Source organism: Castor canadensis, chromosome 13 (assembly GCF_047511655.1).
Source record: "Castor canadensis chromosome 13, mCasCan1.hap1v2, whole genome shotgun sequence".
In the NCBI taxonomy this organism is placed as follows: domain Eukaryota; kingdom Metazoa; phylum Chordata; class Mammalia; order Rodentia; family Castoridae; genus Castor; species Castor canadensis.
The window spans coordinates 39,526,330-39,541,216 of record NC_133398.1 but is presented as its reverse complement, the minus strand read 5'-3'; the positions used below and the strand labels follow the sequence as shown (position 1 = coordinate 39,541,216).

Sequence of the window (14,887 nt, the reverse complement as noted above, 5' to 3'; positions counted from 1 at the left end):
CAGTCCTCGTTCCCGTCCCTCCCCATGGTCCGTGCTACTTCCCCGGAAGGCGGAGCTGAAAACCCGGATAAAGGATCGGGAACTGTCAGGGAGCACACTGCGCTTGCGCTTGGAAGGGCCGGAAGTCGGAGAGGGAGTGACCCAGCTTCCGTTTCTGATTTTCCGCCAGTGTTTGGGTATCTTCGCAGTCGACCAAGATGAACCGATTCTTCGGGAAAGCGAAGCCCAAGGCTCCGCCGCCCAGCCTGACTGACTGCATCGGCACGGTAGGCACTTAACCATGCATAACTAGATTCAAAGCCTTTGACATTCCCGACCCCGCCCACCGCTAGTCCCCGTCTCAACCCCTTCACCCTGTTCCCTATCCCAGGCCCACAAACTAGGGACCTCCTTAACCTCATCACTACCTCGCCTTATCAGCACTCAGTCCGTCCACTCGCTCTCGCCCTTGGACCTGCACTGGGCCCATACGCCCTTCCCACCTCGTCTAGCCCGGCCTTTCACCCTTTTCCATCTCTCCTCCTTCGCCATGTCAGGACTTTTTTCTGTGATACACTAGAACACATCTGTAGCTCAGTCCTGGATCTCAGTAACAAAATTCAAACCTTGGTTCCTCGGATTAAGTCATCGTCCCCGATCCAGGGAAGACCAATTAGATTAGTCTTAATCGGTGTCCACTAAGCACAGGCTCATTTCACGTGCTTCCTTGTTGAGTCCTCAGCCTGACTAGTCACCGATTTAAGGGAAATCTGTCGGATCAGGGATTCTTAAATATTTTTTCTACCCCAACTTGAGGAAGACCTGATAGATCAGAATCTGGAAGTTGGAATATAGTTTTTAAAAAGTGCTCAGCATTTCTGACCAGGTCAGAAACCACTATTTTCCACCTTTCATCATTTGCTTCCCTTTGTTTTTCGTTCCTTCCTCCCCTCCTGCCTCTTCTCATTTGAGTATACTGCAATAACCAATCACTGTATTTGATATTTCCCCCCAAGGTGGATAGCAGGGCAGAATCCATTGACAAAAAGATTTCCCGATTGGATGCTGAGCTAGTGAAGTATAAGGATCAGATCAAGAAGATGAGAGAGGGTCCTGCCAAGGTAAGGTAGGAGCAACTGCTGCAGAAAGTACTGCGACAGCCTAATTTGAGCACCTATGAAATAAAGCCTGGTGGTAGGGACTGGTGAAGGATACACAAGAGATGCTCAGTTTGGTAAAGAGGATATGTCCTTTGGAGAGGAGACTTGACAGCTAGATAGGAGGGAGGGACTGGGGTTTGATCTAATGGAGAGAGGATGCTAATCACATGTGCAGAAGGTGCACTCTGGAGAGGTGGGCTGGGTCATGGTCAGGATTGATGAGTTGCCAGGCTGGTCAAGTTAGATAGGTATAATAGAGTGGTTTCCTGCTAGGAAAAAGTACTGAATTAGGCATGAAGGGCCAATGTTCTAAAACTAGTATTTACTAACTAGTATTACTACTTACTAGCTGTGACCTTGATAAAGTCACTTTATTTTCCACTTCTATTAGGTAGGAACATAAAATAATGTGTTTAGGCACATAGACTATGGATATAGAGCTATCTTGTTTTTTCCAACTCCATAGTTTAGTAACCACTGTGAGCCAGGATATCAGTGAACCTTGATTTTTCCATTGGTAAAGTGAGGATAATACATGTTTTATAGTGTGAGGATTAAATGAGGTAATTTATTTGACCTACATAGCATTATGTCTAGAACATAGTAGTATTTAATAAGTGTTAGTTATCATTGTCTGTGAGGTAATATCTGCTTTCCCTCCCTTATTGTAGGAAACAAATAAAATGATAGATGGACCAGTGTAGAAAGGGAAGAATTTTTCTAATCACCTTAGTTGATGGTGTAGCATGAAGAACAGAGGCAGGAAAGCCCATCTAGATTTGAGGAGATGAAAGCCCACACCATGATTTTGGTCATGAGACCAGAGAAGTGAGGTTGGTGGGGCCACTGTTAATTGTTTCCAAGCTGAGAAATGATGGGGGAGTTTGGGCATGTTATGTTTGAATTGATACCAGGATGTCCAAGTGGAGACTCTCCCTAAAGCAATGGGATATATAAAATGGGCACTGTTGGCACTGGAAGTGGAGATTATATGCATTAGATACAAGGAGAGTAGTTCAGAACTGAGATGTGGTATGGGAAGACAGACAGGACTAGACATTAGAGGTGTCTGTGCTTGGGAAGGGAAGAACAGAATCCAGGAGCCACTGTCTCCTCCCTTGAAGAAGAGAGTAACTATGCATGTTAGTTTGAGGATATGGGAGATTTCTCTTACCATATGTATGTTTTTCACTTTCTTTTTATTAAATCTGTTTTTCTCAGAATATGGTCAAGCAGAAAGCCCTGCGGGTTTTAAAGCAAAAGCGGATGTAAGTTATGTGCATAATCTCCTTCTTCTGGCATTTTTAACGAAAAAGGAAATAGTCTTCCAGCCTACCAGGTTTTTATTACCATTTTCTAGATATTCTTGATTTAATTACAAAATTTCAAAGTTCTAATTATTTTGTTTAATTTTGACAATTTAAGTTTAAGTAGCCACAAGTATCTAGTTAACTACTATTTTGGACTGGCCAGTCTATTTAGTATAGTAGACCCTTCGTATTCAGGAGTAAACGGTGCCAAGGAGACTACCATTGAAGAAAAACTGCACTATGTATAGAGTTCAGTACTCTAAAATTTCTCCAGTTTACCTATACTGTACATACAGTAGATCTGAGCATCCGTAACTCAAAACTGCATGGAGTAAGCCACATTACTGTCAAACCTACCGTCATACACATTGATACTGTTCACCAAACACTGGATCTTACGTTCTTTTTCTCTAGTACTGTGGGTGCTTGACTCATTTTTCCCATAATGCTGCCCAACTTCATTAGAGACAAATGTAGAATTTTTACTTTATCACTTAAATTAAGCACATTAACTTTTACCTTGTTTTTTAAGCACAGTTTGCTTTTTGAGAGGCATATCTTCACAAAATTAAGGACAAGGAAATAACAGATCATACAGCTGTTTAAACACAGCTTACCATAACGTAAGGCTAACTGTCTTTCCCCATGTTAATGCATGTGTGGGAACTTAAGATTTTTGTTTTTGAAATGTCTTTTAACTTTATTTTTGACTTTTCTTATTCAGATCTGCAAGTAAAGTGGGCTTACTGTATTCTCTTTTTGATCTTGTTTGTTTATAAAGTTAGGAATGCTAAATATTTGTTTTATCTCATCCGAATAGATTTTTTATTTTTGTAGTACTGGAGATTGAACCTAGGACTCTACCACTTGAACTATATACCTAGTCCTTTTGTTTTTACTTATTTTTTTTAAGACAGGGTCTCTCTATCTTTGCCCAGGCTGGCTTCAAACTTAAGATCCTCTGTCTCTGCTTCCTGAGTAGCTGGGATGGATTACAGGCATGCACCACCACACCAGCTTTATTCTAATTTTAAAATGACTTTTTATAATAATCAGATGCTATCTTCCTTTTTTTTTTTTTTTTTTTTTCTTAGATTAGATTACACTGGAAAGTGCCTAGCATGATCAGGGTGTGATAAAACTCTTCTTAACCAGTAGCATTGGAAGTTTTTTGTTGTCATTGGATTTTTTTTTTTTTTTTTTAATAAGTGTCTTTTTTTGGCAGTACTGGAAGTTGAACTCAGGGCTTCGCAGAGTGCTTGCTAGGCAGGCACTCTACTAATTGAGACATGCCTCCAGTCCTGTTGTTACTGTTTTGAGATAGGGTTTTGCTATGTAGCCTAGGCTGGGCTCGAATTCTTTATGGTCTCAGCCTCCTCTGAGTGCTCGGATTATAAACTTAAAACACTTTTCCCCCTTAGTGCTAGGTATTAAACCTAGAGCCTTATGAATACTAGGCAAGCACTCTACCACTGAGCCATACCCCCAGCCCAGTATTGCAATTTTTAAGTACTTTTGTAAGTAAAGAAATGATAGATTCATTAGAGAAACTTTGAAAATACATAAACATGAGCAGAAGAAAAAGACATTTACCTACATTCTTGCTACTAGAAATAACTACCTTTAAAGTGCTAAATTCTAGCCAGATGCCAATAGTTTACACCTATAATCCTAGCTACTTGGGAGGCTGAGATCAGGAAGATTGAGGTTTGAGGCCAACCAGGGCAAATAGTTCAAAAGACCCCATTTCAAAATAACCAGAGCAAAATGGGCTGGAGGTGTGGCTCAAGAGGTAGAACACCTGCTTTGCAAACTGGAATCCCTGAGTTCAGACTCCAGTCCCATCAAAAAAAAAAAAAGGCTAAATTTTAGCCAGACATTATGGTACATGCCTATAATCCCAGCACTAGGGAGAATGAGGCAAGAGCCCAGCCTGCAGGCATCTCCCCCTGCAAAAAGAAACTATTTTTTCCATTTTTCTTCTCTGCTTGTGTATGCATAGTGTATGTATACTATTATTATTTTTTAGAATAAAGCAAATTATAATGTATCTGTATAAATTATCCTTTTCTGCTTAATTTTATCATGAGCATGATCTTTTAAATATTCTATGGAAACGTCCTTTTTAATGGAATCATCTTCCATTTGGCTGCATTATTTTCTTTCTGACAGATGGTTTCCAAATATTGAATAAAGACCATAGGAACATAAGTCTTTGACATAGTGGTATACTTTAATATACGACTTGACTTTAAAGAACATATTTTGAGCAGTAGATATTATATTAAGTCAAGATAGATAGCCTAATTATGAGTATAAAATTAATAAATCAGTATACTGGGTAAAATATTTAGTTATATGTCCAAAGCTATATGTACATGGCTATATGTAATCTTACCAGCCAGGTGTGGTGGCTTATGCCTGTAGTCCCAGCTACTTAGCAAGTGGAGGCAGGAGGATCAAGGGTAGCACAGGCAAAGTTGAGAGGACTATCTCAAAAACAAAATCAAAACAAAAAGGCTGAGGGCATGGCTCAAGTGATACAGCTCTTTCCTTGAACTAGGGCCTCTCACTTTTTTAACAAGCACTGTACCACTTGAGCCATGCCCCCAGCCCAATAGTGATAAAGACATGTTGAGATATATAGCCAGGCTACACTCATGCAGGCAGATCATGAATTAGAGGCCAACCTAGGTTACCTCTAGCCTGGGCAACACTGCAAGACATTATTGCAAAAAACCCAAACATAATAGTATAACTCAGATAACATGCAAAGGAAAAAGGCTGGAGGGACTGTATTAAAGTGGTTAATTTTTAAAGTATTTTGGCTTTTTTTAAAGAAAATTACCTAACTTACTGTTAGGGATACTTTCTTCCAGTGGATTTCTATCTGGCTCACGTTATTCTCACTTGACTAAAAAGGTATGAGCAGCAACGGGACAACCTTGCCCAGCAGTCCTTTAACATGGAGCAAGCCAACTATACCATCCAGTCATTGAAGGACACCAAGACCACGGTACTCCCAAAGCACCTTTCCCATTTTTATTTTTTTACTTTCATACTTTTTGCCATGTTTTTTTTATTAGTTAATTTTTTGTTGTTTTGTTTTGTTTTTTGATAGTACTGGGGTTTGAACTCATGCTTGCTAGGCAAGGCACTCTACCACTTGAGCTACTCTGCCAGCCCTTAACCAACATGACTTTTTAAGACATTGTGTTTTCTACTTTTCTTTAGGTTGATGCAATGAAATTGGGAGTAAAGGAAATGAAGAAGGCATACAAGCAAGTGAAAATCGACCAGATTGAGGTGAGATGTGTGCAAATTTCTGCAAGAATGTGCACAGGTTTCTGAAAGGATCCAAATGAATGTGCACATGATGGGAAGAGCACAGTACCATTTACTAATGAGTAACTTAGGGAAGGGATACCAAAGGTTACCAAAGGTATCAATTTCCTCATTGTTGCATACCCGTGTAGTTATTATGTAGATGAAATAAATGAGCTAGTGTATCTGTACTCAATGCCTGGCACATAATAAGCACATGACAGTTACTTCTAACTCACTTAATAAGTATTAGTCTGTTTCCTCAATTGTAAAGTAGTGACATTGCTGTTTATCTCCCAGTTTCATCACAAATGTTAAATGAGGATACATATGTAAAGTGCTTAACAGAATTTCTGGAGTAGAGTTGGATCTTTTCCTACTAATTTACTAATTCTCTTTATACCTTAATAGTAAGTCATTAGTTCCTTAACGTTAGCATTTCTTTTGGGGATTAGGTTTTGGCCAGGGAGGTGAGCCTTACGAGCCTGGCTTTTCTCAGTTGTCAGGTGAACAGCCCAGATGGCAATCAGTGATGGGGGGTGGGGCGGCGAGTGGTGATCTGCCATAGGAAACAGCCTTCCTTTTTGCGTGTATAGTAGTGCTCTTTTCCTCTACCCTCTGACTTGAATGTCTCTTTCCTAGAGGGAAGGGACTTGATTTTGTTCACTGTTTATCCCCACTGCCTAAAACAATGCCTGGCCATAGTTGGTGCCCAGAAAGTTTTTGATGGTGGATGAATATGTGACTAAGAAACTGTTAAAGTTATACAACCCCATTCACAAGTGAGCAATTACTGTGTCCCAGGCATTTTACTGCCTACCACAGAAGTATTCTCTGGGAGTGCCAATCTCTAGTGGGAGTGAAGGGCATTCCTCCCATTACCTCTTTCCGTTACCCTCCTTAGACTGCCCATGAGCATTTCTTGTCGTCTGTAAGTCTCTGCTTGTATGGAGTCAAGCTTCATATTATCTTTTAGGAAATTCACTGAGAAAAATGTTAATGTATATTTGTCTTATTAGCATAATGCCATTTGGCAATAAAATTTGAGATGTAGTACACACCTGTAATCCTAGCACTCAGGAGGCTGAGGCAGCAGTACCACAAGTTTGAGGCCAACCTGGGCTATGTAGTAAGTTCCAGGCCAGCCTGGGCTACGTACATAGTGAAATCCTGTCTCCAAAAGAAAAAATAGTGATTGTTTAGTTTTAAGGCATCTTGTGATTTTTTGTTTGTTTTTTGGTCCCTCCTGCCCCTGTACTGGGGTTTGAATTCAGGGCCTTGTGCTCACTAGGCAGGTGCTCTACCACTTGAGCCACACCCCAGCTAGGGCTCCTTGTGTTTGAATTATAGCTATTTAATATGAGCAAAAGAGAAAATTTAGTCGTTCTAGTTGTTTTGTGTGTGCCTCCATCTTTCATCTGTGGTTGTCTGTCTCCCTTCTTTTTTGGGAGGATGGCAGGGTTGAACTCAGGGCCTCCTGCTTGATAGGCAGCTACTCTACCACTTGAGCCACGTCCCCCCGCCCTATCTCCTCTCTTAAATGTCCCTTTTCTGTCCCCTAATTGATTGCCAGCCTGATAGGTGGAAAGTTTTTTTAACTCCTTAGGCCAGGCTATTTTAATTTGTTTTGGTAGAATTATTTTCCTAAAATACTCATAAAACATTTTCGTTGGTTTGCAGCTCTTAATTTTTTAAATTTTGCCTTTGTGAATGTGTGTATAGCTATGTTTTTATCCTTTTTATTTTTAAATTTCTGTGTATTAGTACATCAATGTTCTTTTTAACTTAGTGCTTATATGTATTTGTGTTGCTGTTGTATGTTTATACAGTATTAATTTATATCAACTTAAAGACAGATTAATCTGATAATTCTTTGTGTGATGGTGATTTTTTGAGACAGGGCCTTGTTATATTGTCCAGGCTGGCCTCAAACTCTTGTGATTGTCTTGCCTTCACCTCTCAAATGCTAAGATTGCAGTTGTATGCCACCATACCTGGCTGCAAAGCTTTTACTTTACTTTTTTTTTCCCTCCATTTTACTTTCTGCCCTTTCTACTTTTATGTGGAAAAACACACCAGGAAGCTAGGAAGGAATTTTCAAATGTCTTGCATTGCTCTAAAAAATCCTGACGGAAAAATGGTGCTAATTTGGATCTTACACATTATCAACACCAATTAGTTTTGCTCTGTGTAGAATGCACATCTGCATATCCTTAGCACAATAGTAAATATATAATAGAGTGCTTAGTATTTCATAATAATTGCACTAAATCTTTATAGTGCCCCTATGAGATGGCTCTCAATAATCCCATTTTATAAATGGCCTTGGAGACATTACTTCTCATTAAGGAGTCCAAAATTTGGACTGGAGCAGTAGCTCAGTGTTGTGTGTGCATCACATGCACAATACCATGGGTTTAATTCCTAGCACCAAAAACAAAGACATTCAAGAATTACGGAATTATTCAAGCCTTTAGAGAAGTAGCTACTCAGTTGTTTGCTAAAACTAGTCACTAGCCAAGGACAGGTCACTGAGGTAAACTAACAGTTGTTGAGAACTGATTATATGCTTTGCATTTTATGTACATTATTATTTTTTAAATTGCTCATCTCTAAGGTTCAAAGGAGAATGTTGGGGAAGAGGGTAGTTAGAAGAAAATGGTTAAAAATAAAGGAAACCCTTTCTTACATACGTCATATGTGAAAATATATCCTGTATTTCTGTAGGATTTACAAGACCAGCTAGAGGATATGATGGAAGATGCAAATGAAATCCAAGAAGCACTGAGTCGAAGTTACGGCACCCCAGAATTAGATGAAGATGACCTAGAAGCAGGTAAGTTCTGAGAAAAGCAATGTATTATGCATAATTAGTTCTTGAGTCTGAAAGAAACAACTGCCTTTTCCCAAATGCTTGTGAAATTTCCTATCAGGATTACCTGATTGTTAATTTATGGTACAATCTCTGGGCAAAGAGCCTGTGAGGCAGCTGTGTATCAGACTTGCACCTGCGGGACCACTGGGGCGAAAGAACTCTGTAGGAAGGTTCAAGCAAAGGCCGATCTTCTGCTTGGTATCTATAAGTGTCCTCAACTTGGCCTTTCCCTGCTATTTTCCTTTTGATTTTGTCAATACTTGGAGTCCATTCAGAATAGCAAAGCAAATTAAGAAACAGTAGTTGACGCACACTCAGTATGGATCTAATACATGCTAGGCACCTAACTAGGTGCTAGGGATTCAGCATTGAAGAAAACTAATATCCCTGCATTTATGAAGCTTCTCCTCAAAGTGGGAGAAATATAAACTGCCTGCTGTAATTCTTAATTACGAGAACACACATAATAGGGAAGAAGTATGAGATATACAAACCTAGTCAGTAGTGGGGGACAAGCATGGGATCTGAAGGATGAGTAGGGATTAGCACAAAAATGTAGGAAGTATTGTTGAGTGGCCTCAGGGAGAGGAATCTAGCTATAGTCACAGTAGAGATGCTGGTGACTGAAACTATAATAGTGGTAGAAAATACAGAGAGAAATAGATTGAAGAAATTTTAGGAGGGTGAATGGATAAGACTTACTCCTTGCTTATATATGGAGATGTGTCAAAGATGTCTGTCAGTTTCTAGTATGAGTGTTTGGATAGATGATGGAACCACTCTACACTGGAGTTTTCTTTTGAATTTTTTTTTTTTTTCCTGGTAGTACTGGGGTTTGAACTCAGGGCTTCATACTTGCTACACAGGAGCCCTACCACTTGAGCCACTTCATCAGCCCTCTTTTTTTGTGTTGGGTTTTTTCAAGATAGGATCTTGTGAACTATTTGCCTGTGCTGGCTCCCACCTAGCGGAATCATCTGCCTCCCAAGTAGCTAGGATTACAAGTGTGAGCAACCAGCACCCAGCTGGATTTTTCTTTTGAATGATGCCCCTGTCAAGATACTGGTTTCTCCCTCTCCCTTCCTCTTCCTCTCCCTGTCCCCCCTTCCTCTCTCCTTCTACCTCCCACCCTCATTTTGTCTCCCTCCTATTTGTTACTGCCTTGAACCATTTTTACATATTCATTTGCTCTTTTATTTTGTTTTGAATTTCCCCTTATGAGGCTCAACCTGCTATTATCATTCCTCGCGTCTACTTCTAACTCACTTGCCATAGTTATTCATATAGCTTGATTTCATGTAATAGTTACATAATATGCAACAATCTCATGCCTCCTTTCACTGCTTTCTTTCATTCATTAATAAATGAAAGAGATGTTTTACTTTTATTATAGTCAGTTTTCTAGTTTAAACTAGCAAATTCAAACCATACTCTTCTCATCACATGTAGAACACTATAAACTTGTGAGGAATTGCTTGATTTGTTTTATTTTGCTTTTTATTTTTCATAAGATTTTATATGTCAATTTCCTTGACAATTTCTTTTTTTTTTTTTTTTTTTTTTTTTTTTTTGTGGTACTGGGGTTTAACTCAGGACTTCAAGCTTTATTTGGCAGGTGCTCTATCACTTGAGCCATACCTCCAGCCCCTCTTACTTTAAAAGTAGAAATTAGTAATCTTTTTCCCTGTGTATTTAAATTTTCATCTCATTACAAATAATTTGGCTAACTTTTAAGAAAATAGAAAAAATAACAAACTAATTTGACTAACTTCTAATCATTCGTTGCCAGTTTTCTTGCTTATATTTTTTTGAAATGTTGCCTGTTTGAATTTCAGAATTGGATGCACTTGGTGATGAGCTTCTAGCTGATGAAGATAGCTCTTACTTGGATGAAGCAGCATCTGCACCTGCAATTCCAGAAGGTGTTCCCACAGACACGAAAAACAAGGTGAATGCCTTTTCTGCTTATATTTCTATGTAACGTGGTAAAAGTTTTATGCTCACCAGTCTGGGAATCCAAAGGATAGTCATTTTTAAGATAGGATCTCACTAAGTAGCCTAGGCTGACCTCAAATTAATGTTCCTGCTGCCTCAACCTCTCAAGTACTGGGATTACAGGTGTGCTCCACCATGCTAGATTTTAAAAGTTATTCTTGCATTTAGAACAAGGAAAAGCAGTCCTGGTTATTATTTGCTCCCTTTTGTGTGTGTGGGATTGGGGTTTGAGCTCAGGGCTTCCCACTTGCAAAGCAGGCACTCTCCTGCTTGAGCCATATCTCCAGTCCATTTGGTTTGGTTATTTTGGAGATGGAGGTCTCATGAACTGTTTTGCCCAGGCTGACCTCAAATTTTGATCCTTCTAATCTCAGCCTTCCAAGTAGCTAGGACAACAGGTGTGAGCCACCAGCATCTGGCAGAGTTATTTTTGAGAACCCTTGAAAGCCTTTTTTTCCTGCATTAGATAATGAACAAGCTGTATAAATAGTGCCAATGAGGCTCAGGAATGTCTTTTTACAGTGATAATTTGTATAAATATACATAATCACCCTTGTGAGCTAGAACTGGGTACCATTTATGGAATGTAGAATTTCCTAGGGAAGCATCAACAACACATCTAGTATTGATTTGTTTTTGGACTTGCACTTGCTAGGCAGGTGCATCACCACTTGAGCCATGCTCCCAGCCTTTTTTTTTTTTTTTTGCTATGTTGCCAAGATGACTCAAGCAGTTGCCCAACTTCAGCTGCCCAAGTGGCTGGTACTGCAGGCATACATTACCATGCCTGTCTTTTGGGTGGCAGTGTTAAAGAAGTCCCACTCTTTAGACACAATAAATAATTACTGGGTGAATTTTTTAATCTCTACTTTTTTTAAATATAAATTTTAATGTAGAAAGAATAATTCAACAAGGTAAGGGAATCAGGATTTCTAGAACTAACTATAACAGACCACTTGTTTTGAGGTCTTCCTTGCATGTATAAAATGTAGATAATTACAAGTATGTCATATAATTGTTGTATAGAGCAACTTATGTCTTATATGTAAAGAACTTTGCAAATATCAAAGCCTGTCCTAATCTACATAGCTGTCATTATAAATATTTTACTGCTTATAACATTTTATTCACCTTAGTTCTTAGTGTAACTTCATTTTTTTCTATTTTACTAGACATTTTTGGTCCTGGTTTTGCTCATCGAGTATGCACAGTGAAGTTGACAGAATGTTGTTTTGTCTTGTTTTTTCTTGGCAGTTTTATAACTTTATTTTCACTCAGCTGTTAGTTCTCATCCACATTGACTGTAGATTTTTTAACATAGTAACAGGGACATAGGTCACCAAAGTATAGAGCTTGTTTGGCAATTCTTTATGCTTATTATGTTTTCTGGATAACCACACATAGATACGATATGGGACATTCCTTATTCCTTGGATCTAGACAGCTTTGTTGAGCCTGATATCGATGCACACATCTGGAGTCCCTATCTCCTTCATGGCAAATTTCCAGATCTCTTTGCATTTCTTAAAGCCCACTCCAGGGAGCCGCTTGTGAATGTTGATGGCAGAATGACCTTTCTTCTCGCCACCCTTCTTTGTGGGAGCCATTCTGCTGGACCCTTGACACAGTGTTTGAGTGGTAGCCAGTCTAAGCTCTGCCTTTATTCGCTATATAATTTTGAATAAATTAGAAATTCACATCTTATTTCTGAACATCATTCTTCTTGGTTGGAACAAGTAATCCTTAGGTCCCTTATAGCTGGTTTCTGTGAACATACATCTTCTTATATTCCTCCTTTCTACCTTATGCTTGGGGTAGGCAGTGTTAACTTTCTCTACTGCCCACCCATTCCATCCACCTTCTCCCACCTCTCTGGTCTCTTCAAGTTCCAAGTATGCTGGTTGCTTTAAAATAATTTTATAATTATTTAACATTTAGATGACTTTTTCATTTCTGGGTAACTCACCTTTTCAATTCCCTAGTAGATACTTTCCTAAAGCATCTGTGTTATTTCTACTTTTAGAAGATCACAGGTTCCTGGGTTTCTTTGTTGATAGTGGCATCAGTGCCTATGATTTTATAGTATAGCATGAGGTGAAAGTGACTACCCATCCAGTCCTATCTCTGGTCTTAGCACTGCCCCTTCAAGGATTTGGGAGGCTAAAAAAGGTATTATTCCACTTTAAAGGTCAAAGTGAAGATGTGAATCTAGAGGCAAGAACTAACTCTTCTTCCTTGACCCTTCCAGCCTCTTCTTTCCCTATTTAGGTTTACTCTTACAATTCTTTCTTTTCTTTCACTCTTTACCCTGCAAAGGATCACCTCTTTTGATTTTTTTCAGGTTCTTTTTCTTGTTCATCATGTCCCCCTTTACAACTTTCATGAAAAAGCTATTATTACTGTCTTGAGTGGGATTTGGCTTTCATTGATTAAACACTTGAAAATGAGTTTTGACTAATAAATGTAATTTTAAAAATATTCAAATGAATAATTTTGTCACTAAACCTTGATTCCTTTTCGCAGGATGGAGTTCTGGTGGATGAATTTGGATTGCCACAGATCCCTGCTTCATAAACTTGCATCAGTCAAGTTCATCATGTAAAACACATACATATTCTGGGACTAGGAAATGTTTCCAAATTTGCCGTAACAAATTTAGATTCCTTTTCTCTAGGAAAGGTTAATTTCACTGCTCCTTGATGATTACTTTTTCCGTTAAGAAACATTGCTTGGGGGAGCTTTCTTTGTACTAAAATTGGATTCTTTTTGTCTTAGGGCAGACTAACTTAAAAGTATCTTTGACTTTATATGACTTGTTTTCACTTATTAATAATAATCTGAAATAAAGCCAAGGAGATGAGAATCTAAGTTCTATGACAGTGTAGGTCTACAGTCTCATTGTGACCTAAGTAATTGATAATATAAAGATGAGATTTTTGAGACTATTCATATTATGACTCAAAACCATTTTCTGTTATATTATTGGTGGGTTAAAGTGGTGGCCCTTTTTGATAGATTTTCTTGTGTCTTGTGAGCAAATCATTACTGTGTCCAATATTGGAATGGAATTATCACTATTGTGTCATGAAGTGGATATTTTGGTTCTATGGTTTCCACAGTATTATAGCTTGAGTTGTAATCAATAATGAATATTTCTTGATATTTAATGTATAGGACATTTATTTATACTCAATAAATATTTTTCAAAAGGATATAGTTTTAATATCACTCCAACCTAAAATTTCTACTACAGAAATCAAATTTAACCAGTAGCATTGTCTGGGTTTGGGCCCTAGGTCTGCCATCTACTAACTATTAAGTAGTCTACTTGACTTCTGTAATGCCTGTTTCCTTATTAGTAAAATTGTGTCTTCACAAAAGCTTTTGTGAATAATAGTTGAGGTAATGGTCTTAAGAACAGTATTAACTACAATGTGCTATTTTTTAGGGGTAAACTCAGGGCTTTATGTTTGTTAGGCAAGCGCTCTACCACTTGAGCCACATCCCCATCCCTTTTTGAGTTGTAACTTTTTGGATAGTGTCTCATGTTTTTGCCTTGGGCAGGACTTTGGTCCTCCTGCATACACCTTTCTCATAGCTAGGATTATAGATATTTGCTACCACAACCTGTAGATGGAGTTTTGACAATTTATTGCTTGGACTGGCCTAGAACCACAGTTCTTTTGACCTCTGCCTCCCAATTAGCTGGGATTACACGCAAGTGTCACCAAGGCAAGACATTTGTAAGGTGCCTTGGATGGTAATATACAGCAGATCCAAACTGCTGCCCAACTTCAGGGTCTTTAATAATCTCCATTTATCATTCATTCTTTCACCAACAGCATTCTCCCTCTAACCTAGCTTGACAAATACGGTGCCACATCCATTGGCTTTTCATGTCTGCAAATCAGACTAAAAAACACTGAACATTTAACTGCATAAGTCTCTGTAGTACCCCAGAGAATACATAGTCATAGTTATACTCTTCAAAAGTTTACTCTCAACTGGGTGCCAGTGGCTCGTGCTTGTAATCCTAGCTACTTGGGAGGCTGACATACAGAGGATTGTTGTTTGAGGCCAGCCCAGGCAAATAGTTCATGAGACTCCCATCTCCAAAATAACCAGACCAAAATGGACTAGAGGTGTGGTTCAAGCAGTGAAGCCCTGAGTTTAAACCCCAGTCCCACCAAAGAAAAAAAGTTTACTGACTAGTTGTAGGTGGAGATGAGACATGTATTTAACCT

General features: G+C 38.8%; 1 protein-coding gene across 1 annotated transcript; it reads left to right on the top strand.

Annotated features, from left to right (window-relative positions):
* Positions 1-108: 108 nt before the first annotated feature.
* Positions 109-13,855, top strand: Chmp5 (charged multivesicular body protein 5). The gene is made up of 8 exons (XM_020163854.2): positions 109-266; positions 996-1,100; positions 2,361-2,407; positions 5,372-5,465; positions 5,684-5,755; positions 8,501-8,609; positions 10,484-10,596; positions 13,167-13,855. The coding sequence occupies exons 1-8, from the start codon at positions 198-200 to the stop codon at positions 13,215-13,217; spliced, it is 660 nt and encodes a 219-aa protein (XP_020019443.1). The 5' UTR covers positions 109-197; the 3' UTR covers positions 13,218-13,855.
* Positions 13,856-14,887: the final 1,032 nt, after the last annotated feature.

What these genes read in the sequence shown, in the direction of transcription:
- Chmp5 (XM_020163854.2), top strand. Translation starts at nt 198, where the DNA reads ATGAACCGATTCTTCGGGAAAGCGAAGCCCAAGGCTCCGCCGCCCAGC. An exon ending in TGAGAGAGGGTCCTGCCAAG is followed by an intron (nt 1,101 to 2,360) that starts GTAAGGTAGGAG and finishes TGTTTTTCTCAG; the next exon opens with AATATGGTCAAGCAGAAAGC. An exon ending in TGAAGATGACCTAGAAGCAG is followed by an intron (nt 8,610 to 10,483) that starts GTAAGTTCTGAG and finishes TTTGAATTTCAG; the next exon opens with AATTGGATGCACTTGGTGAT.